The sequence below is a fragment of the Danio aesculapii genome, chromosome 13 (assembly GCF_903798145.1).
Source record: "Danio aesculapii chromosome 13, fDanAes4.1, whole genome shotgun sequence".
Classification (NCBI taxonomy): domain Eukaryota; kingdom Metazoa; phylum Chordata; class Actinopteri; order Cypriniformes; family Danionidae; genus Danio; species Danio aesculapii.
The window spans coordinates 44,673,407-44,699,958 of record NC_079447.1 but is presented as its reverse complement, the minus strand read 5'-3'; the positions used below and the strand labels follow the sequence as shown (position 1 = coordinate 44,699,958).

Here is a 26,552-nt window from a genome sequence, read left to right as displayed (position 1 = left end):
AATAAACACACATACACATACACACATGAGTTCTCATATCATGCTTGGATAAAATACCACATTTATCATTTTAATTAGATTCGATGTCTTCGTGCAAAATCTTGAAGGCATATTTCATCAAAAAAATGACTCTCTCCCTCACTACTTTAGTTTTTCTGGGTTCAGACTAGACATTGTCGACCTGGTCTTGGCACAGCTTGTTTGATGTATGGGGTCGTGATGATTTGTTAATGACAATAGGGATATGGGCGAAAATAATATATTGCTTTATTGTGTCTAGTGTGTCATCGTGGTCCCGGATCAATCTGGGATGCTTCACAACTTCACAGTATCTTGTGGAATGTTTTGGTCCTCTACAACATATTTCATCACATCTTTGACACTGACAAAAAGGAGCACTGAAAACCTTCTGAGTGCAGCTCAAATGCATCCATCACTTACTAATGAAGTGGTTTAAGCGATCAGATGTAGAAATATCCATCTCAAATGCATTTTAGGTGAACATTTACTCATTCCCTTTTCACAATCTGAAAGCTATCTAATCAGAAAAAACACATGAAGTGACCAGGTGTAAACAGCCCCTTTAATTTGTGTACAGAGGATTGGTCTGTATCTTTTGAGTGTCCCAGGTGACATGAAATGACTGTAAAAGTATCATAAAAATATCTCGAACGAAGTCTGAATGGCTTATTTAATACTGTATAAACCAAGTTATTAAAACAGATCTTTTTAAATTATTATTAAAAGTTATTAAAACAAATTTTTTAGATTTAGGGTTTTAATTGACTTATTGAGTTCACTTTGGGGTGGCATGGTGGCAGGTTACTGGTTCGAGTCCCTCTTGGACCACTTGGCATTTCTGTGTGTAGTTTAATGTTCTCCCCGTGCTCGTGTGGGTTTCCTCCGGGTCCAAAGACAAGGGGTATAAGTGAATTGGGCAAACTAAATAGACCATAGTGTGTGAGTGTGTATGGGTGTTTCCCATTACTGGGTTGCGACTGGAAGGGCATCTGCTGAGTAAAACATATGCTGCCTGGAATAGTTGGCAGTTAATTCCGCTGTGGCGACCTCTGATAAATCAGAGACTAAGCTAAAGGAAAATAAATGAATGAATTCACTTTCATTGAGTGTTTTGGATTGCTTTTACCATGAAGAAAGAGAAATAATTAAAAATAAATACAGTACAGGTTTGGAAAAACTAGAGTAAATGTCATCATTTACTCAGTGACCAATGGGGGATTTAAGCACATGGTCTTTCCACATCTCCAAAATGAATTTCCATTATCCATCACATGCTCCATCTTGCTTTTTCAAGTGTGTCAGTACCCTCAAACTTAAGTCAAGTAATGCAAAGCAGCTTTGTCCACCTCAGTATAAATTTGTGACACATTAATAACTGATTTGGAGTATTCTTACAACATTTCTATGTAATTCTTGCTGTCTACACTGAAACTCCCCACAGCTCCATCATTTCAATTGAACAATAGTGCCAGTTTTTCACATATTGCCAGGTCTGGATGAAAGTTTGTGCTGTCTGTGGCTCAAACAGATTGGGGCAGGATGCTGGTTTTGTGCCACTGGATATTATTTTGAGGTGTAATAGAGAAGGGTGTTGAAAAGTCCTCTGTGTCCCTGTCAGCAGGCCATAACTTCGCTATGAGGATCCGAGCACACCGCAGAAGCAATTTACAAGCACATTGCACGTGCCCAATGTTTGATTATTTGGGTTTTTTGCTTCAGTTTAGTCTCTGTTCTCTGTTTCATTCCCAAATGTAAATCCTAGATAAATGGGAGTTACAACGCCATACTTACCAGCGTTGTATTCGGGGAATAGAGGAATGTCGGTATTTCAGTTGCTCCTGACTCATTGGATGCTGTTCCGTGTTTGTGGCTGAGTCTGTTTCTCTCATTTGAGTCAGTAACATAAAACGGAAATACAATCTTTTGTGATTTCTTCTTTTTTTTCCAGTTTACACTCTGTTAGGGCATGCCATCCTTCAACAAGACTAGGTTTATTTCAGTATCCTGTTTTGTTTTATAGATTTGTACTTGCTGCTTGAGGTTGCTGTATGTGGTGAAGTTATGTACAGCTGCCCTAACCTTTACACTGTAGATGAATGCTTTCTTTCCTTTGTATCACTTACATTCCACAATTTGTAAACTGCTGCATTTCCTTTGTGGCAGACGTGGAGCTCAGATTTAACAGCTTATTACAAAAAAAAAGAAGTGTTTACCCATAAAATATATGGTTAGTTATTTGTGTTTTTAGATTAGGAAATAACTTTCATTAAGTATGCAAATAACTTTTTACTGACTATTCTTTACCAGTTTAACCAATTTCTATTCTATTGATGTTAAAGAGCCCCTATTATGCATTAAAAAGGTCATATTTTGGTTTTGGGGGTCTCCAATAACAGGCTAATATGCATGCTAGATCAAAAACACTTTCATTGTCTTATAATACACACTTATTTTTACCTAGTTATCCCAACGACTCCCATATGAATTGTTCAGCGATTCATTTGTTCCCAAACCCCTCCTTATCGTGATGCTTATCTGCGCTGACTGGTCCGATGGCCTAGTCTGTTGTGATTGGTCGACTGCATTCAGAGCAAGACAGAGAGAATCGCACACCACAGCTTATCAACAAATTTGAAGTTGTCAGAGTGTGTGTGTGTGAGCCCTATGCAGGAGTGCATTAAAGCAATGCAGTTAAACACTACACTCTCAGAAATAAAGGTACAGGAGCTGTCACTGGGGCCGTAACTTTTCAAAAGGTACATATTTGTACCTGAAGGGTCCTTAATGGTATATTTTAGGGACATTTGGGCACTAATATACATCTTTGAGGTACCACTGTGGACAGTATTCACACTCTATAGCATTCATAATCTACATCTACTATCATCAAGCAGGGGAGTTCTCGAGAACTACCTGAACTCAGACTCCCTCGCTCCAGGGCTCGAGGATCTCACAAGGTCAGGGCTCTCTTCCAGGACAGCATGCCAAACACGCTTTATAATCAATCATCAGCTAAGGGCGAACTTTTGAATTAACTGTATGAATGTAACAAATTGTGGACACTATAGATGAATGAATCTAAAAGTCATGCTGTACACCAAATTGCACTGTTTAATTGGCTATTCTATACCAGTGTTTCCCAACTCTGTTCCTGGAGGCACACCAACAGAACATATTTTGGATGTCTCCCCTATCTCACCCATTCACTTCAGGTTTTGGAGTCTTTTCTAATGTTCTGGTGAGTTAATTCAGGTGTGTTAGATTAGGGAGAGCTTGAAAATGTGTACTGTTGGTGTGCCTTCAGGAACAGGGTTGGGAAACACTGTTCTATACAGTACATTCACTTTTGATATTCATTAGGAAAACAAGCAAACCAAGTAAATCATAACAAAGTTATTCATGAATTATTAATAATAATAAAAAACATCTTATTTTCATCTAGTATTATAATGGCATTAAATATTTGAGCTGCACAAAAAGTTATTTGATGGTGTCACGGTGGTGCAGCTAGCAAGATCGCCTCACAGCAAGAAGGTCTCTGGTTCGAGCCTCGGCTTGGTCAGTGTGCGTTTCTGTGAATTCTGTGAAAGACATGCGGTACAGGTGAATTGAGTAAGCTAAATTGTCCGTAGTTAATGTGTGTGAATGAGAGTGTTTGGGTATTTCCCAGTGATGGGTTGCAGCTGGAAGGGCATCCTCTGCATAAAACATATACTGGATAAGTTGGCGGATCATTCCGCAGTGGCGACTCCAGATTAATAAAGGGACTGAGCTGAAAAAAAAATGAATGAATGAAAAAGTTATTTGGTCATTAAATTGTCACACTATTAAAAAAGGGTAAATTTAAGAGCTGCAAATGAACTGAACAGTTCCTATGGAACCACCAGTCCCTGTGAAAGTCCCTTTTTTATTTCAAGAGAGTACATCCATAATTTGTTTCCGACATAAATGCATAAATGACTGGACTTAATAATGACTGACCAATTTGTAGGAGTAGGAATTTCTCGGGTACACTTGAAAGAGCACATTTGCTGACCACATTATTGTTGCACTTACCATGTCTGCATATCACTTTTCCAAATCCTTATTACCACTCCGGGTGTATATAAAACTTTCTGTAAACACATTTTTATGCCATGAATACTATTTTCTGATTTCAGGCATAGTAGAGATATTCAGAGCAGCCCTTAAATCATCTCTCCTGCCTAGTAACCCACCATTAGCTCCATTAAAAAATTCAGCGCATGGCTATTTTAATATGTTTTTAGCTGTGTAATGTTTATTTCAACAGTTCTGCTTTTGTAATCAGCCGACAGTCTGCATTTATTTGATGGCCGCTTTTGACACAGCAGCCACGGCGTGTGTTGAGAGCCGCTGGCCAAGCGCCAGCCCTGTAACACACATGGTAAAGACATTGAGCAGCTCTCTGTTTATTTCAGCAATGCCACTGAAATCTCCTTGTCAGGCTTCTGTTTTAATAACTCTTGGCATGGCATGCCTTTTTACCCTCAGTAACCCAATATCGGCGGACGCCGGCTCTCTGAGCTCTCATCGCACTTCATTTTTTCGCTCTTGGCCACAGCGTGAATGGGAGCGGTAAAACCCGTGGGGGTCCTATGGGAGTTCAGCAGTCTGCAGTTTTTCGCTTAACTAATGTGACAAAGCTCAATAACGGATTTGTCTGCCTTGAGTCTTGGGAGAAAGCTGACGCCATGTTTGGGGAAGCCTCCCCTTTTGAGTCCGTCTTTAAATTTAATTTTTAGAATGTGTGGTAAGTAGCAAAGCTCTGCAGATTGATTGGTATTTATGGAAGGAAATTTTGCTATCCTTTTGCAATTATGATGTCGAGGTTAATAAATGTGTTGTTTCATCGTTCTGATGAATTGTGGGGTTTTTTTTTTCTTTTGAGGGAGTGTACTCCAGTGGCCAGATCTTTTTTTCAAAACAGACACACTTATCTTGCCCTTTTAACACTGTTTTGGTATAGTTGTCGCATTCAGAACTCCCTTAGGTCAAAGGTGAGCTCACAAGCGTATGCATCGCAATTACAATTGTCAAGGCAAAAGCATAAAACATCTTCTAGGCTTCCTCTAAAGTGTCAGATTTTCTGTTCAGCAGTTGAGAAGGTGTTGTTTTAACCTTACCCTCACGGCCATTTATTTTGAATAAGTGTTTGTTGCTTTGGAGGTTATGAGGTACAAGGAAACAAGATCACACTGTCTTTTAAATTGGAAAATAAATGTTATTTAATAACCCACCACATTCCTTGTACGTTATTTTAAGTTGGCTTCCCGGAGTTTTAGCCATTTCTCAGTGAATATAGGCAATGTATTCTGGTGCATTTAAACAAAACCGATTTATTAAACAAATATATTTATTAAAATAATATTTTAGTCACCAAACATATTTAGAAATTTAAAGATAATACAATTAAATTCAAGCAAAATATTGCAAAAAAAAAAAAAATTACAACCTAAAAATTTTAACTAAATATTTATTTAATTTTTTATTTTTTTGCTTTTCTTGATTTTTTTCTCTTTTTTTAAATTTGTATTTGATACTTTTTTTAATAACATATACATTTGGGTGTACTGCAGGGTATCCTCGGGTCTTAAATGGTCTTAAATAATTTTAATCTGGTCTCAATTCCAGTTTATGTAAAGCACTTTGAATTGCCACTGTGTATGAAATGTGCTATATAAATAAACTTGCCTTGCCTTGCCTTGCCTTAATAGGGTATATGCCGAGCTAGTGTTTTTCCCATACTGATAAACTTCCAGTGACCCGTTTTTTGTGAGTTTTTTACATTTTATACGGTTCCTTTTACAGCATCGATGTTGTAATGTAATTAAAATACAATCAGTAAAATAGACTTTGGCATTCATTTAGTTGCTCAAGCATAAAATGAGACAAAAAGCCGTTTGCTCGCACGCACCCATTAGAATCAGCAGGCTAGCACAGAAGCTCCATTGAATATACTGGGGTAAAATAAATGCTCAAGACATGGCGGGGGAAAATGTAATTTAATGCAATGCTTCTTGTGCAATCTGAGACCAACTTTATATCAGATATCACTCAGCCAGTGGAGATTTTTAAAGAAAAAAGACCTGAAACGCGCCAAATTTGCATTGGCATACAATTCACCGGAAACGATTAACCCAGGTTACTGACAAATGAAAAGTCCTATTAGATTGCTTCAGGAAAAAATACCCCATTTTCCTATGTCCAAGTAAAGCTACCCCATCTGGTCGACACCCAATCACCTATAATCCATCTCAAAACTTTTTTTTATATATATTTAAGTTTTTTTATTGCAAAGAGATAATAAACAGCTGTTAGAATTTTTTACAGCAAACTCTCCAAATTAAATTCTCCAATTAGGGAAAGAAAACTAAAGCAACACATCACTTTACATCAGTGTTTTACATGATCTTTCATTAAAAGAAAACTATTTACAGAAGTAACTGGATCTAAAAATTACTTGGTGTTTAGCCTCTTTATAAGTCTAAAATGTCATCCATAATTGTCTTTAACAGTCTTAAATTTGATTTGAAGAAACCTGCAGAAACCCTGTACTAGTTTTTGGACTGTTATCGTAAGTTATAATGTTAGATAAGCTCCAGTTTTGGCTTTAGTACTGACTAATCTAATGTAAATGCACAAATTTAATATTGTATAGCTTCCTGTTAAAAATAAGAATTTAAAAGATAGTTTTGTGAGGGGTGTACTTATATATGTTGAGCTCTGTAGCTATTTAATTGTATATTCTCCTTTGTGCGAAATGATTTTCACATCTATAAAACAACAATCAATTTTAGGACCAGTCAGAAATCAACTCTCAGTGGTTGCACCAAAGGGGGAAAATAAATTTAGATACATCAATTATCATGGGATGTCGAAGTTACAGTGTGTGGTATAGAGCAAAATGAAGCCTATTTAAGCCAAGCATGCAATCTTTAGCCAAAATCTTGTGGCTCAGACCAGGGGTTCTTAACCTTTTTCTCTTCATGGCCCACTTCGAGGCCCACCTGTCTGACATTTTCTCTAAAATGTTTGTATGAAGTTCAACAAATATATATATATATATATATATATATATATATATATATATATATATATATATATATATATATATATATATATATATATATATATATATATATATATTTTTTTAAACATACACAGATTCAAAGAGAACCACAGATCAACAGGGAGATTGCAAAAAAAAACAGCTTCTGCTTTAAACTGGACTGACTGAATATCTATTATTAAATATCTACTATTCAAAAATATAAAGACAAATGTAAAATACAGTAAAACAATCTGTTGAAACATGTGTGATGGCAATCTGAGTTTGCAGCTGGATATTATCGGGAGATCGCTGACAGGAACAGTGAACAGCTCCACAAGAGTGCGTCTTAATCTCAAATGCAAGTTTATTTTACAGTCTGTGGCAGAAACACAATTGAGCCTCGCTAGATCCACCTGTATGGGTGCACGTCTGTTATAAAACACTTACAGGACATTAATTTGGACAACTATGTGAATATATTAAATAGTTCACACAAAAATACACAAAGAGAGACTTTCACTTTCACTTCACGCATAGTTTGTAAATGAACTTACGTGTACTAGATGCGACCATGAGGCTGTTTTGCAGCGAGTTTGAAGTAATCAATAAGAGAACAGGAGACACTACTTTGCTCATTTTAATATTAATGATGAAATCCAAAAATTATAGTGTAATATTGAGAGTTAGTTTTAAGTTAATTTTTATTTTAATCTCGTGGCCCACCTGCAGGATTGCTGAAGCCCACCGGTTGAAAATCCTTGGCTTAGACTAATGCCAAGTGGCCATTTCAAATGTATGTCAGTGGAGGAGAGACTTTACTACACTGATTAAATTGATTTTGTTTTTGGGTTACCATTGTAGGAATAAACAGCAAATTGGCGTTCAACTTACTGTTTTTAGAGTTTACTCAGAGTTTAGTCACAAACAATTTTGCTACAAGATGGAAAAAGCACACAGTGCTTCTAATTCATTTCTAAAATCTTTGTAATAAGTGATTGACTGTTGCATAGCTCTAATGAAAAGTCGGTGGATTTCATTCCTATAATATGATTGGTTATGAAATGCACCCATGAGATGTTATGCTTTATCCAATGATAAATCCAGACTTTTCCAATGTCATAAATTCAAGCCATATCTGGCAGGCATACAGGTTTAATATTATACTTTATTTGAACGATTTAGATTGTGATTTGTGTAATCCCAAGATTGATATATTCCCCATGTCACTGTTGTTTTTGCAGTATTTTGCATTCCAGTTTGCTGAGTGTTAATCATTTTGCATTTTGAGTTATTTTTAGTCATGCTGAATAAGCCTAGACGAAACTTCCTCCGCTGTTACTACCCACACAACCTGTCTTCTGACACTCATCCTGCTTATTGGGCTGAGATCCAAATTCACACTGGATATTTTCACACCATAAAAGCTGTTTGATGCTGTCTCACGGTTACAGAGAGCATCTGACACTTTGCAAGCATCTCTGAGGTTACTGGGTACGTTTAACATTCTCCTGGTTAGTTCATTGTGGGTCAAAACTACCAATTATTTCCAAGAACTGATTAATACAGTGGAAAAGTTTAAAGTGTGAGCTGCTTTTATTTTTTTTAGGCACATTTATTCGTACACACGTGTCCACACACACACATTCTTTTCATTTCATAGCACTTTTGCTACTGAAGTATAATGATTTTAGCATCTGCGAGGGCCAGCAGGTGTTAATCCAATTCTCCCTTTATAATCTGCATTTTATTTGTAGTAGATAAGATGACCTCAGGGCCAGTAACAGAGGATTTTTCCGATGGGTGTGGATAAAAAAGTGAAATTCAGTCAGCTCTCAATGGTCCTATTGAGATTCTTGATGCTTAAAATCCCTGCTGTTTCTGCTAATGAAGTCAAACGCTTGTCCTCCTTGCTATGCCGGCTGATTCATTGAGCAGAACCCATGTCAAATTAAGTGAAATGTTAGAGGATCTCAACTCGGACCAGCAAATTTGCCAATTAAAGAGGAAATAAACTATGTTTTAACTATATGTCATAACAAGTTCTTATACTTGATTTATTAATCGTTTTTTAAGTGGCACTCAATAGCCGCATTTCTACTGTCGCACCTAAAGCGAGCAAGCCAGTGCGAGCCAGGGCCGCATTTCCATAGTCACTTTCGGGGCCTGAACAGGCCAAAGCAGGGCTTTCTCGGGGCTAGCGGCCAGTCTTTTTTGGTCCGCCGAATACCTTGGGCCAAAACGAGCCAGCTTGGAGCAAGTGTGCCACACGCCTGCTTTTGAGTGAAGGTCCAGGCAGTTTAATTGCCCCCTGGGGGCTGGCTGCAGTACAAGTCACAAAGCCCGCCTTAATGAACGAGACTTGAGCCCAAATTAAAAATTATAATTTCACCTGCAATAAAATGGTTTTGGTCAATTAAGGCACTGGTTATCAAGCTGATATAGGTTCAGATCTTTATTTTTGTAAACAGTATGTTTTTAGCCAGAAATTTAATGCTATAAAAACGGGGCGTGTCATCGTGATTGACAGTTTCTCAAAGAAGACCGTCTGAGCTTCGGCAGGAGATTGAAGTGTTATTATTCCATTTCTGTGTTATTTTACCATGATCAAATGAGTTGATCAGCTGTAAACTATACTTTCTGACATACAGTATCTGGTGGATCACTGTTTATTCAGTAAGGTCAGGGCTTTATTGGGCTTTATTGGTTTGCTGATACACGCCTAGCCATGACGGGGAAAGTACAGGTGATTGTTATCTAGCAGTAATTCTATTTATGGGTCTAAAATAATAATTAGCAAGACAAAACCAATGATAGGCGATCTCCACAGGAATCTCCTGTAATGTTATTTGAACTTGATTTTAAGGGCATCTTTGACATTTTGAGTTTTGGCATGTTATTGAGTTAAATTACGCACGATTTTCCTGCATGGTAAATCGTTATCTATAGTGTATATGTTTTGGGTCCTGTTAATTGCTAAATTAAAAAATAAAAACCTTTCTAAAAATGTATGTGTTGTTTATGTTATTGTTCATACTTTACAAGTGTTATTTCTACCCCTATGAAGATAACAAATACCGAAATAATAAACCCGGGGTCATCTTTCCGTTAGTGGTGAGACCACTCCATGTACGATGCCAACTATCGATCGGCGAGGAAACGAATATAATGAATGAAAATGCAATGGCCAATGCGTATAAACATATAATGTAATTCTGTACAGTAATTTGCTTGTTTCGATTGTCTCCAGTTTAATCGTTTCATGATGATGCGATGGTGTGCTTTGTCTGCCTGATTCCCGCTGTACTGGGTGGTTTGTATGATGTTTGATTTGTGGGGCGTTCTGAGGGCGGGGTTTGCAACATGATTTCAGCCTCACTGCTCAACCTCCCTGGTGATTAGCCTGGCCCGGCGTGATAAAAGCCCTGGCTTGCACTGGCCCAACAGTGGAAATGCGGCTATTGTCCAAGTGGGATCTGAAAAGCAGTGACTATTTTGCTGCTGTTTTGTTTTGCATTGCTATGTAGATCAATTTGAACCTGCATGACCAGTCTGGAAATTCCTGTTGATCACCAGTCTTTTCAGCAGGCTAGTAAATGGTAATGCCACTCTTGGATGTTTCTCAGATTTCTAATCATGAATGAATTTCTCTGGGGCCAAATTTCAATCGATGACCATCTAAATCACCCATTTAGATGGAAAAACAGCCAAGGAAAATTCACTGAAAGATTTATGTGGTGCTCCAACTCTCCACTTCACCACCCGGTACAATTGGAGAAGGACGTCTTTCTTCTACACAGAATAAAGGAGACACAGCTAGATTTTTTTGATGTGTAAATATATATGTATTCTTTCCCTTGTGGGAGCAATTTGGGAGAATAATGGTAAAGTCAGGGTAATTGTGGTTGTTCTGGCATCATCACAAAAGCGTCTTTGTAGTGATCTCCTGTAAGTGGCTCGGTGTAATTATTTAATCCTGGTTATAATGGAGCACTTTTTCTACTCCCAAGAATTGTTGGGGAAAATATTTCTCCACCTAGCCACATCTTGGCATGAGAATGAATAGGAAACCTGCACCAATTCAGACTCTCTGGGAATGCTGCAATTGGCCAAAAGTGGAGTGTAGAGGCCGAGGCCTAGAACCATGTGCCCTTAAGAAAGCTTGCAAAGTTATTTTCCCAGCCTTCTAATGTTGTATGTCTCCTTTCTTATTTTTACAAGCAAAATACTATTTTGCTTTTGAGCCTATTGTATGCATGTCAGATGTTTTTTATTGAGCAGTAGGTGCTAGTGTAGTCAAGCGTTTGCCAAACTCTTTGAGCAGAAAACTGGATGGTGTGCTTCTGAATCCCTGTTCCTCATGGTATGAGGTTAGTACAACGGCGGCCAAGAGTGAGAATGAAAAACGACTTGTGCTGTGATCCTTTTTCAAACTGTGACTGCAGTTTAACGAGGCAACAAAGCGGCGAGGGATCGTCGTGAATGGGTCAACTGTCATCAGTGGGCAGACGGGAGCAGACACACTGCCGTCCAGCTCCTGTAACCGGGCCTGTGCTCTTATTGGAGCGGGAGCTGCTCAGTTAGACGTCAGTCATCTGGACTGCACCGGGTTCAGCATGGGTTGGAGTGCGTGATGGACTGTACGCTTCCCTAGGCTTGAAACTTTTGTGGGCCTATCAGAACTTGATAGGGCCTTTGTTTAAGTTTTATTGGCTCCCCGAGGATACTGGAGGTGCATGGAGCACCACATTGCTTTTTTCAAAGAAGTCAACTAATCTTCTCAGCCTTCTGGAATTGCCACATAACCGCATTTTTATTTGAAGACCAAGAGAACTTATATTTGACAAGGTTATATATAACAGTTGCGAAAAGTCATGAAATGCGTGCAGTGATTTTTCCAGATTTTAAAAGGTGTGGGGAAGGTTTTGTTCATCTTAATAAAACAAAAAGTGCAAAAGTTCATTTCATTTCTTTTTGTTTGGCTGGCAGTTTACTTTTTAACCACTGTATATTATGGCTGTGCGATTTGGAGAAAATATCTAATTGCATTTTTTTTATTTGATTTTGATTTGATTTGCCATTTAATTATGTAGTAAACCTTCACCTCAGTATCTGTATAGTGGCTTCTTACTGCTAAAATCAGTGAGTGTCAGTTAAAAAAGGAACTGAAAAGATATTACCTTTAACTTTTATTATTTTAAGATTTTAACTTTTATTCAAAGTTGTTTATAAATATTCAGAAATGAAACAGTAAAGGCTCGTACACACCAGGGATGCTTTTCGTTTACGTTTATCGTCAGCGTTTTTCCGGATTGAAACCCAAGTGATTTTCACTGGCGTCGAGCAGAAGAATATGCAAAATCACTCCTTGACGTTAGATGGCGCTACACAACTTTAAGCTTCTGACACCCGCTTGTAACACAGAAAAAGAAGACATCAAGTTGACACTCGTGTTGTTAAAGTTACTGGCGATTCGAACAAGCATGGATGGTTCAAGTAGCAGCTCCAGTTCTAGCGATGAAGAAATGATTATTGTTCACCAGTTCAATAAGCAGCTCCACGTTCATATCGCCTCTGGGCATCTTCTTCATTGCGCGCTCGCATTGACAGTTTTTCGCTCGAGCGCCTTCAAGTGATGTTTACTGTAACTTCAGCAGCTCTGTGCACGTAAACAAAAGTGGCAATCTGATTGGGGGAGAAGGTTTTAACGTGGCGCATCAAAACAAAAAAAACAAGCATGAGGCATTTCTTTAAAAATGATGCTTTTACGCCTGCAGTTTTGCGCGTTGGTGTGCACGATCGCATTAGTGCCCTTTATTTAGTCACAAGGCTTTAAACGTTGATAGAAAACACGAGAAAAAAGTGTCCCGGTGTGCACGGGCCTTGAGGCCCAATCCCAAATCTACCCCTTAGCCCTTCCTCTTACCAATTCTCTTTAGCTTGAAGGAGTAGGGAAACTCGAAACCAAGGGGTAAGAAAATTTCCCAGAATACACCATCTACAACGGCAGCATGGCTGCACACGAAAGTAAAGAGATGCACAAATGAGTATATTTTGTCATTATTATGAATTCTTACAACAAACAAGCATATGTATTTAATATAGTCATAACTGCGGTCGTGTTTTACCATCATGCTTAAAAAAAAGCGCTAAAATAAAAACTTTCGCTATCTATAATCCATACTATAATGACATTGAAATACCCTGTCAAAAAAGTCTTGTGTCTTGAAATGACCTTTTTAGAGTGTCTGCTATAGTGTTAATGTTGTTTTTTTGTTATTGGCCCAATTTTTCTCTAGAGCAAACAGTAGTGAGTTATAGCGTTAGTTTTCTCCTGGTGCATTTGTGATGTTTTTTTTTTCATATGGTGTAAGAGCTGCGAACAACTCTGAAATTGTACTTAGCTATTGCTAGCTAGTATATTGAGCGCCTTCAAGTGATGTTTACTGTAACTTCAGCAGCTCTGTGCACGTAAACAAAAGTGGCAATCTGATTGGGGGAGAAGGTTTTAACGTGGCGCATCAAAACAAAAAAAACAAGCATGAGGCATTTCTTTAAAAATGACGCTTTTACGCCTGCCGTTTTGCGCGTTGGTGTGCACGATCGCATTAGTGCCCTTTATTTAGTCACAAGGCGTTAAACGTTGATAGAAAACACGAGAAAAAAGTGTCCCGGTGTGCACGGGCCTTGAGGCCCAATCCCAAATCTACCCCTTAGCCCTTCCTCTTACCAATTCTCTTTAGCTTGAAGGATTAGGGAAACTCGAAACCAAGGGGTAAGAAAATTTCCCAGAATACATCATCTACAACGACAGCATGGCTGCACACGGAAGTAAAGAAATGCACAAATGAGTATATTTTGTCATTATTATGAATTCTTACAACAAACAAGCATTTTTTTCACACTTTTTCCACATTTTCCTATGATACAGCCTTATTCCAAAATAGATTAAATTAATTTATTTCCTCAAAATTCTACACATAACACTCCATAATGACAATGTGAAAAAATTTTGCAAATTTATTTTTAAAAATTGTTTACATTTTATTTATTAAAAACGAAAACCTGAAAATTCACATATACATAAGTATTCACAGCCTTTGCCGTGAAGCTCTAAATTGAGCTCATTCTGTTTCCACTGATCATTCTTGAGATGTTTCAGCAGCTTAATTGGAGTTCACCTGTAGTAAATTCAGTAGATTGTACATGATTTGAAGGCAAACACCTGTCTATAAAAAGTCTTAAGGTTGACAGTGCATGTCAAAGCACAAACCAAGCATGAAGACAAAGGAATTGTCTGTAAACCTCCAAGACAGGATTGTCTCGAGGCACAGGGCTGGGGAAGGTTACAGAAATATTTTTTGCTGCTCTGAAAGTTCCAGTGAGCACAGTGGCCTCCATCATCTGTAAGTGGGAGATGTTTGGGACAACCAGGACTCTTTCTAGAGCTGGCCGGCCATCTAGGCTGAGTGATCGGGGGAGAAGGGCCTTAGTCAGGGAGGTGATCAATAACCCGATGGTCACTCTGTCTGAGCTCCAGCGTTCTTCTGTAGAGAGAGGAGAACCTTACAAAAGGACAACCATCTATGCAGCAATCCACCAATCGGGCCTGTATGGTAGAGTGGCCAGATGGAAGCCACTCCCCATTTGGAATTTGCCAAAAGGCATCTGAAGGACTCCACAAGAAACAAAATTCTCTGGTCTGATGAGACTAAAATTGAACTCTTTGGAATGAATGCCAGGCGTTACGTTTGGAGAAAACCAGGGACCGCTCATCACCAGGCTAATACCATTCCTACACTGAAACATGGTGATGGCAGCATCATGTTGTGAGGATGTTTTTCTGCAGCAGGAACTGGAAGACTAGTCAGGATAAAGAGAACGATGAATGCAGCAATGTACAGAGACATCCTGAATGAAAGCCTGCTTCACAGTGCTCTTGAATTCAGACTGAGGCAACAGTTCATCTTCCAGCAGGACAATGACCCAAAATATCACAGCCGCTAGCGATTGCGATTCGATTAATCGCACAGCCCTACTGGATATAAAGCTAGGCGATATGGCAAAAATCTCATACAGTATCATGATAAAGGTCATCTCATATCATGATTATGGTTTATATTATACATATCAACACATTATCATTCCTGTAAATTCATTTTATTAATAGTTAATAGTTAAACGTAAACATTGTACTTTCAAGATTGCAATTTTAAGATCCTGTTATTCTTGTTTCTGTCTGCATCCCTGTAATGGCATGTAATATTGTGCTCATAGAAATTCTGAAAAAGTATTACAGTAAACATAGCATAATACGAAATGACAGACTTTTTGTTAAGGTAGACTTTTTCAGTATTCAGTCATATTGCACAGACCTAGTTTTACCACCCATAATAAGTTCAATTTATTTATTCATTTACTTCTAACTTTGAGTTATAATAAATAAATTAACATTATATTTCAATATCAGAACATGTTTCATGACAGTTTAGAGCTTTTTGGTTTATTTGGTTTATTGAATAAAGACTGATTTACAGAAGCAGCACTTGGTACTTGCACTAAAGCTGGTGATGATTGAAATGCAGCTGGTTGGCATTTGCTGTTTTATTCATATCCATAATTCGCTATCTCATCCTCCACTTGGACTTTGCTGTGCTGTGCTTGCAGTTTGTAGGACTGCAAGCTGAAACATTCATTCTTGGGCACTATGGCATGTGTGCAGAGCAATCAGAGGACATAGCATTTGGAGAAATTGGCAGATGATAAGGGGAGTGGAGCTGGCAACAGTATCCAATCATCCTGAGGTTATTCCTGGGTCTATATAGCAGTACTTTGATTATTGTAAGATTGTGTCCCATCTGGTTTGAGTTTCTAGATCTAGAAAATGGTTAATGTTACAATGTGCTTAACCAACATGATCAAAACATACATTCATGAGAATTATAATTGACTACAGTAAATAACATGATATATGACTATAACCCTGCACTATTTGGTACAGTACAGTATATACAGTTCCCTGAATCTATTTGGATCATCCAGTTTAATATTCAGGGTTTCAATACTATGAAAAGAGGTGGGGCAGGTGGCTCGGGTGCCTGCGTGTCAGCGTGCAACAGAAGATCATTTCCTATCACTTTCCAGTCCTCTTGCATAAGGATGGTAACAGGTGGCTGTGATATGCGGCTTGATATTAATACCTTTACTGACATAGCATTGCTTAAACATTTAATGAAAGCATTAAATGTTCCCTGTGTTTATAGTCCAGTGTTGTTTGTTGTAAACCACCACGCGCTGTCTCACACAAACATACCCTCACAGACACGCATAGTTTTACACCTAGAGTCCTCCAGGCATCATCACATGGGATATTTTTGACGCCCCGGCTCAATTTGCCTTTGGATGAAGGTTGTCTGTAGAGCAGGAAGTGGACGCAAGTGCAGAATGCGCCAGGAATCAGAACACATGCTTCCACGTGTCTCGGTTTCGCCTTTCACTTTGGGGCTTTAAGGATCTCCACACCCAGCATGCAGTCTACCAAAGTGTCCACTCATCCTACTGCTGGATGTTTTTGACATGCTATTTGCTTCATGCCGTGACTCTGTGCTAAAGTATTTTTAGCTCAATTTGTTTTGCTTTAATTGTTACAACCACACCTAGGTCTAAAGAACTGCCATGAAATGATTATATAGCTGAGGTGCTCAGCAATAAAGCATTGCATTGGATTTCTTGAGTAGCTCCGCAAGTGTACAGTAATTCACAGCAAGGCTATTGCTTCAGTCATTCTATACATAAATGTAACCGTGGGACTAACTGTGGGTTGTTTTTCAATCAGGACCTCCTGGTTTGAGGGGAAAGAAAGGCCGGGATGGTTTTCCAGGTAGGTTTTCAGTATGCTTATGCTTGTGCTTGCAACTCCATGGATGGCTGTTGTGTATAAGCTATTCAGTATGCGCACACCTAAGGCTTTTAATAGCATGAGAACAAACTGTCCTCCTTGGAGATCTTAAAGCATTTGGAAAGGCTAGCACTTTGGAAATTGTATTTAGAGAAACTGAGTCTTACCTCTATAGATGTATTAATAGAGTCCTTTTAACTTGTGAGCAGTATTACAATATGCCATAAAACATTTGCAAACTGTTTCCATTCCATGTGTTTGAAAGAGTAAAATCATCACTTTCTGTGAAACTAGTGTAATATATTAGTAATGCAATCCCTATTCTGGTAAAACAACAAAAATGTTTCTCAAACCCATGCGGTGAACTCAAATATACAAATCAAAATATACAAAAAATAAATAAATAAGTAAATTAACCTCTTTTGAGATTCAAATATAATGATTAAACTTTACTAAAATCTGAATACATGTTAATATATTATCTGTCGCTGGTTCGAACCTCGGCTGGGTCAGTTGGCATTTCTGTATATTATTCTCTATGTATATATATATATATATATATATATATATATATATATATATATATATATATATATATATATATATATATATATATATATATATATATATATATATATATATATATACATACATACATACATACATACATACATATATATATATATATATATATATACATACATACATACATACATACATACATACATATATATATATATATATATATATATATATATATATATATATATATATACATACATACATACATACATACATACATACATACATACATACATATATATATATATATATATATATATATATATATATATATATACATACATACATACATACATACATACATACATACATATATATATATATATATATATATATATATATATATATATATATATATATATATATATATATATATATATATATATATATATATATATATATATATATATATATATATGTATATACATATATATATATATATATATATGTATTCTCTCTATATGTATAATTCTGAAAAGCGTTTAAAGGGCCATGAAACCCCCCTGTCTCAGCAGGGTGTTTTCACACGTCTAGTTTAAAAAAAAAAAAATTTTTTTTTTAAAGTGATTTGAGTGGCACATCCGGATTTCACCAAAGGTCTCGGGTAAAAAATGTTCCTTACAAACATATTTTTGTCGCGTATTAGCAGACCACTGTAATCCACACGTCCAGCTGTGGGAATTGAAAACAAAAACTTGGTTTTTTTTTGATGGAGGAAGTATATATTAACATTATATTGAAACATCCATTTATATTTTACAAAACAACTAACCACAGAGTTATGGGAGCAGAAAAATATCAATCTGTAAACATTTTTTTGATTTTAAATGAGAAAAATAAACATGCATTATGGATGTGACGAAAAAAGTTAGCAAGTTTACAGTATACAACATACTTTGTAGAAATTCTGTGAATTAAGCTGCACAACCCAAAAGAAATAATGCTAATCAAACGGATTATAGTTGGCTCACTATAGAACAAACAATATTGATTTTTTTTTTAACATTTTTGCATTTATAAGGAAAATTCTTTGTTATGGATGTGACATCTCTGTGTATGGATGTGACGGATGTGAAATTCCCACTTGTGTGACTTTTGTAAATCAAATATAATAGTTTGAAAACACCGAAAACTTAATTTTTTTCATGGCACGGTTGACATTTGGATGGAATTGCTCAAATGTGTCCTTATAGTATTTAGCAGCATGGGTCACATATTAAAAAATGTGTTTTAGTGTTTCGTGACCCTTTAAATTCCACTTTGAAAATAATACATTTGATTATTATGATGCTGAAATACATTTAAAAATATATTTAGGTATATTTGAGCCCTCTAAAGGCCAATTTATTAAATGTTTTATCTTTAATAGTACTAATATAGTACTTTTGAGTAATAATATTTACCTGTGTGGTACTACTATGAACCTTTTAGGAATAAACAATCTACAAGGGTATTGAAAGTACAGTACTGCCCTAGTGACAAGCTGTTTTACTCTACAGAACAAATATCAGCACATTCTCAACTACAGTTTTAATTTTTAAGTGTCTGTACTTGAAGTAGTTGCAAAAATGTAGCCAATAAGAATTTGAGTTAAGTATCAATACCCATGAGCACTCTATAGGCGCCCCATTTGGCGTTGCTACTTTTCAACCTATAGATTCTTTAATATTGTGCTTTCATGTAGGTGTCATGGGATCACATGGGTAAAATGAGAGCGTTTATGATGACAAAGATTGATCTGGAATGTTCGGAGAGCTATTTTTGTGTGACCACACATATTTTGTGAGTGTTATTCACTCGATCTTTGACATTATTCTTGCATTTAGGTCTAAAATAAGGCTTGCTGTCTCAGCGACGGCTTTGATAAATGCTGGTTCTGATTTCTAAGAAAATACAGGCCTCTCAAAACAGGAAAGGAAAGAATAATGATGGACCCCTAGGAAAGGTTTGTCACCGGTGTGACTGCACCATTACTTAAGGCTGCCATTGTTAATACACCAGTCTAACAGATCTCAGTTTAAACTTAGATCTCCTCATTTCTTTTTTTTAAGCAGACAGTTCTCTACAGTAAACAATTGTTTTAAGGAGACTTTTGTTCTCTCATCCATTCATTATACAGTTGTTTTCAAGTCAAAGGTTCATACTGTTACTCCCCTAAGTTTCTGGCCATGAACTAGAAAGGCGTAACCTTTTTAAACTTTTAGAGGAAAAAGGAAAGGTTCCTGGATGAAAGAACTGGAAAGAATCTTGGTCATATTGTTCAATAGTTCTGTAACAAATTGTTTTGGCGGACTTGTTTCATTCTTGCAGTCATCCAGTCATAGAAGAAAGGTTCTGGGTGATTTTAAGTGACATAAGCGGAAAAAATTGTCATCATCAATTTTGAGTTGATAGAGCTTGAGTCCTTGAAGCTATGATCTCAGTTTTGCTTTGATTGTAGAGTCCTGGTTAAAGGATGTAAAAGAGGCTGTAAATCCTACTAACGCATGAGCTCATGATTTGTACTTGCAATACTCATCATACGGCTATCTAACTCTTTTTGAATCAAATGTTTTGAATCATTGTTTTTCTAAAAGCTTAGATATCTTTTCATATTGCCTTTTTGTTTGTGCAAACAATAAAGCAATGATAAAACAATGAGGCCTTCCCTGACTTCAGGTTATCTATGAAAGCCTGTGGACAGATTTGTATGTGAATGGCTTTTTTAACACTTTATACTCACTTCTGGCTGTTTCTTTTTAGTTCATGACAAAAATACGTATGCAATTTTTAAAATTATGCCAAAGGATTTATTCATTCATTCATTTTCTTGTCGGCTTAGTCCCTTTATTAATCTGGGGTTGCCACAGCGGAATGAACTGCCAACTTATCTAGCATTTGTTTTACGCAGCAGATACCCTTCCAGCCGCAACCCATCTCTGGGAAACATCCACACACACTCACTCACACACATAAACTACGGACAATTTAGCCTACCCAATTCACCTGTACCACATGTCTTTGGACTGTGGGGGAAACCGGAGCACCCGGAGGAAACTCACGCAAACGCAGGGAGAACATGCAAACTCCACACAGAAACGCCAAGTAACCCAGCCTAGGCTCGAACCAGCGACCTTCTTGCTGTGAGGCGACAGCACTACCTACTGCGTCGCCCAAAGGTTTTATTATGTACAGTAAAGTGAATGTGCCAAGTGCACTGTTGTGTATTTTGTTATTGCAAGGAAAAAGTTTAGCATATATTTATGTTAATTTACACACTATTCTCAGAATATCTGTAAATAACAGCAAAGATATTTCCAACTTCTTCTTTTTTTATTCTAATAAAGAATAACAATGAACTTTGCTGTGAGTATAGTGGGGAATTGAATCATGTTCAGTCTCTTGTACATTATTGTACCTTTGCAAGCTCAAGAAATAAGTTGTTGATTGCAGTTCACGTAGGCTGCGCCCACATAACAATGATTATGTGATTTTTATTTTGCCTATTCTAAAACTTTCGCATCTATCCATTTCAAGCATAACTGTGTGCACATGGAAACAGGCTTAAACCAGGTATGCCACATTTATATGTGGTCCTGTGAACAATCAGACAGAGCCATGCAGTGAGTATGCACATGAAGTCCTCCTTCAGCAAGATGAGTGGCGATATAAGAAAAGATTAAGGTGAATGCACTAAAAATATGTGGTTCTTTAACTGTAACTATAACTAGTTATATAACTATAACTGTGTCTCTGCTGGTTGTCTAGTTGATACAGCCTTTTATGATAAAATTGCTAGTTAACTTAATAAGTAGCCCAAAACACAGCTCTGTAATCTGCCATTGTTGCTGTCACTGGTTGTTAAAGGAATAGTTCACCCAAAACTGAAAATAACTCCATAACTTACTCTCCTTCAAGCAATCCTCTGTGTGTATGGCTTTTTATTTTGTCAGACGAACACAGTCAAAGTAGTTAAAAATGTTATCCTGGATCTTCCATGTTGTTTAATGGTGTTTGGATAATGAATTTTATTTAAATGCCTCCAAAAGCAAATAAATCCATCATCAAACTAAGCAAATGCAGCCGAATACATGCAACAGAAGCTCCAGGAACCACTTACCCCACAGTTTGTTTACGACAGAAAATGACGATAAACGAAAACTAGCTTTCTTGGCATTACTGCATAACTCTCACTAGGGCTGGGCGATTTGGCCTAAAATCTAAATCTCGATTGACTGAACATCAGAATCAGAAAGAGCTTTATTGCCAGGGTATGTTCACACATACGAGGAATTTGTTTTCTTGACAGAGCTTCTACAGTGCAACAGAATTACAGAGACAGGACAAAAAAACAGATAATAAATATATTTTTAAAAAATACAAGTAAGTAGTGATTGCATATACAAATTGACAAGTGTATGTACAGGTATATTACTAAATACAATGTTATATGTGCAGCTGTTATAACATTTTATCTCAATTATGATTAATGAGCGATTAATTTATTTATTTATTTAAATTTTTCTCATTGTTCACTGACTGTTCACTGGTTTTGTACAGTAAATATGCTCACATATTACAAAGTGAGAGATTTTTGAATGAAGGGTGCATTACTGATTTCAAAATAATTGAAGGAAACACACTATCTACTGTCTAGGATTATTTATTGAACATCAATGTTGAACAACTGAAATTAAAACACACATTGACAAAAACCAACAGCCACTTTTTTCTTATAAAAAAGTGAAAATAAATAACGTGCAATTTTGGAGGCAAAATTAATATTTTCAGTGTTTTTCATATTAAAAGTAAAAAAAAAAAATATTTTTTAAAAATAAAATAACACTTGTAAATCTTGTAAATAATATTTTAAACTGTGCATTTCTTGCATCTTCTGTAAACAAATATTTTAATTCATTCATTCATTTTCTTTTCGGCTTAGTCCCTTTCAAATATTTTAATGTAAATAATAATTTTATGTAATGGAAAATATGACATCTCAAGGCATCTCTGGTGCAGCTTCCGATCATCAATGTAGTGCAAACGTGTGACGTGTAGTTACATTTTTTGAAAGGTGCGTGGGTATGCGAGCATGCAAAGGCTGTGTCAGACAACACACGGTAGGGAAAGTAATTGGAAAAATTGACCTGAAAAAAATGCATTGATTATAGGTTCTGAGTGTCTATTTCATCTGTTTAATTAATCGCCCAGCCCTAACTCTAACAATGGTGTGTACATGTGCCTACCTGTCTTACGTCATACGTCGAATAAATCAGTCACATGTAACGTGCATTAGGCAGCTGCTGAAAGTCACTGATTTGACTTTATCATCTAAAAAAATCAATATGATTACATTTCTGGATAAAATACAAAACATAACACATTGATCAGCTTCTAAAGATATCTGTTAACCCCCTAGGGCATATGGATTCGTTTTACAAGGGATTAAAAGGCTTTTTAAAAGCTTCAAAATAAAACCAACTTCCAACATGATTACAGAACATGGATGAATCAAATTTAAATCTTCTCTGACTGTGTTTGTTCGACAGAAAAAGGGCATATTCACTGAGGATGGCTTGAGCGTGAGTAAATTGTTGGGTAATCTTCATCATTTTTATGTGAACTATTCCTTTAGGTGCAGGATTATTTCTTCTTCTGGTTACATGGTACAATGATATCATTGTTTTCAAAAAGTTGCATTTTGCCTATCCACATGGCTACGTGTTTGCATGGACAAAATGCTGGAATAATATTCAACTTTTGTTGATTGACCTAAATCTAATATAGTGTAGATGGGGTTTTAATGGCAAGTCGTACAGTTAATAACTCTGGGCTTGTGAATTGTACCACAGTCCCTTTAAGGCATAGTCACTGAAGTCATATATTATGCTATCATAACGATCTAGTGTGGCAATAAGATCGTAACTATACTGCGCATTTACACCGTGGCCATATTCAGCTATGTAAACACACCAAAAACAACATTAACATTATAGCAGACACTGTAAAAAGGTCAATTCCAGCCACTAGACTTTTCTGACAGGGAATTCGAGTGTCATCGAGTGTCAGAATGTTGTGGGACTGCTATACAGGAGTTTTTAATAGGGATTATAGATAGCGAAATTTAGCGGTTTTTATTTTAGTTTTTTACCGTATGATGGTAAAACACGAACGCGGTTATGAATATATTAAAACATGTGCTTGTTTGTTGAAAAAATTCCTAATAATGACAGAAAATACTAATTTGTTGATCTCCTTACTTGCGGGTGCAGATATCCTGCCGTTGTAGATGGTGTATTCTGGGAAATTTTCTTACCCCTTGGTTTCGAGTGTGGTCCTGAAAAATCTTCATTCGAAGGGCTATCTGCTTCTTCTCCTTAGCACTACGCCTTCAAGCTAAAGAGAATTGGGACACCCCTACCCCTTCACGGGAACATGCAAAACAAGGGCTAGGGGTAAGGGGAAGGTCTAAGGGGTAGAATTGGGATTGGGCCTAATACTTAATTCGCCATATTGACTTACACTTTTCCCCATTCACAACTATACGAGTGACAGGTCTTGTGTTTTCTAGAGTCTTTGATTGTACAGAGTAACCATTTTAAATAACCGAAAAGCTTGAATGCACCTAAAATCTACAACCTCACAAGAGTAGAGAACACTCAACCGCATTGGAAGACCTGGATCCTTCCAATGCTTTACTCTTAGATGTTTGATTTATTAAATGTTGAATAATATTTTTATTATTCTTTCAGCAGCTCTTAAAAGTGGAGTAATATCAGATCCATTTAACACATACTTTCCCCTTGGTTTTAATCAATCCTGGATTTTCCACCACATCCACTGTGGAAAACAGTGTTTTTTAACTATTTTTGACTAACGACGTTAGTGAAATCTGTTTCCACTGTTTATTACGCTGCCAGTGTATGATTTAGCATTAGTTAGGAAGGAGATGGACAGTTTGTGATGTCTGGGTGGGGTTCGCATGCTCAGAACAGGGATGTGATTTATCTCCGTAGGCAGTCTTCCAGTGATGTGGCTTATTCTCCCACTCAGTTCTCAGTGGTCTGTTGCTTGGTGGGCCGACTGCTCATCCTTGTGCAGCGCTTTCCCATCGAGAGCTTTTCAATCCTGTCATCTACCAAATTATAAACATATTTTAGCTCTTTGTTATGTAGAAAACCTATGATGTGACTCATTAAACTACCTGAGTGTTAACCCTGATCTTCATCAGAGAGTTTGAATTTGGGGGTGTTCCTCATTTCAGTCTTGGCTGGTCATCTAGGAATCTAGTATTGTTCCTGTTCTTGCAGAAATCACTCAGGGTCAAAAGTTTAATGGAATATGCACACTGTTCAAACAAGATGATTTTCAGAATGACTAATCTACTTTTTTTCTGTTTTTATTGCAGGTCCTCCTGTAAGTAGACATGATCCCTTTGTTGACTGGATTGTGGTAATGTGACCCAAACTCTGTGGCTTTCTGTGTGTTTGAGAGTGTGAATTTATCTTTTATGTGTTTCCTTATTGTCACCGCTGATGGAGTGTTGATTACACAACTTCATTCATTCACATAATGGAAACTGTTATTGTTACTGTTATTTTTCCTTCCGCCTCACATAAACACCCACGCTGTCATCTGTCTGAAGAAGAGCTTGTGTTTTGTGTTAAAGGTGAAGTGTATTCATTTTTGATGTTGAAATAGTTTCTAAAGTTTGGATTGCACCAAAACATTGCTCTGATTTTTTTTAGGCAATCAGAGATGCCCAACGTTGCAACATTGACTTAAGCAGGAATGTGCCATTAGGAGGGTCTGTCTGACCAACTACTTACATATAATGGGAATCTTTAGGAGACTTTAGTTTGATGAGGCTTGTGGCACAAAAATGATACACTTCTCCTTTAAATAGCATGGCATTATCTTAAACAAAACCGGCTATACATGGCTCCGTGTACATTTCACTACACATTTCAGATGATATGTCCACAAGAGGATGTTTTTTTTTATTTTATTATATACATCACCTATGCACCTGCAATGCGGGAGTACTTTTTTTTCCTGAGATGTTTTAAGCCATTAAAACCGAGTATAAAGGGGAACGGCTTCTAAATGTACCCCTCAGAAATGGGACAGCACTACAGCACCTGCACACGTAACCATATGTCATCGCGATTTCATGCTTCGGATGAGATCAGACGATCACGACTGCTGTAATTTTTCCAGTTGCGTTATTTTTTGGTATTTATCTTTAAGAAATCACTGAAGTCATATATTATGTTATCATAACGATCTAATGTGGCAATATGATTGTAACTGTACTGTGTATTTACACAGTGGCCATGTTTATTTATGTAAACACACCAAAAACAACATTAACATTATAGCACACACTGTAAAAAGCTCATTCCCAGCCACAACACTTTTTTTGACAGGGTATTTGAGTGTCATCTAGTGTTAGAATGTTGTGGGACTGTTATACAGGAGTTATGATTATGGATTATAGATCGTGAAATTTTGCAGTTTTTATTTTAGCGTTTTTTTTTTTAAAGCATGATGGTAAAACTTTAACGCAGTTATGAATATATTAAAACATGTGCTTGTTTGTTGTGAAAAATTTGTAATAATGACAAAATGTATTAATTTGTGGATCTCCTTACTTCCGGGTTTAACTATCCTGCCGTTGTAGATGGTGTATTCTGGGTAATTTTCTCACTCCTTGGTTTCGAGTGTGGTCCTAAAAAAATCTTCGTTCGAAGGGCTATCTAACCCTTCTCCTTAGCCCTACACTTTCAAGCTAAAGAGAATTGGGACAGCCCTACCCCTACACCAGAATGTGCAAAACAAGGGCTAGGGGTAAGGGCTAAGAGGTAGAATTGGGACTGAGCCTTAATACTTCCAATTCATATGCAGGAAAATAATTAGCAATAGCAAATGACAAACAAATGCCTCTACAAACAAGTCCGTTTATGACTATACATACAAATACATATAATATAATAAGAGAAA

At 36.8% G+C, this 26,552-nt stretch overlaps 2 protein-coding genes across 2 annotated transcripts in view; both read left to right on the top strand.

Moving 5' to 3' along the window:
• The window catches only part of LOC130239329 (collagen alpha-1(XXIII) chain-like), a 74,293-nt gene extending 54,399 nt beyond the window's left edge, over positions 1–19,894 (top strand). The window contains exons 3-4 of the mRNA XM_056470434.1: positions 16,926–16,970; positions 19,881–19,894. Of these exons, the coding sequence (XP_056326409.1) occupies positions 16,926–16,970; positions 19,881–19,894 (59 nt within the window). The remainder of the gene's footprint in view (positions 1–16,925; positions 16,971–19,880) is intronic.
• Positions 19,895–24,960: 5,066 nt separating this feature from the next.
• Positions 24,961–26,552, top strand: part of LOC130239328 (collagen alpha-1(XIII) chain-like) — a 43,397-nt gene continuing 41,805 nt past the window's right edge. Inside the window, exon 1 of the mRNA XM_056470433.1 lies at positions 24,961–24,965. The gene's annotated coding sequence lies outside the window, so the exon portion shown is untranslated. The remainder of the gene's footprint in view (positions 24,966–26,552) is intronic.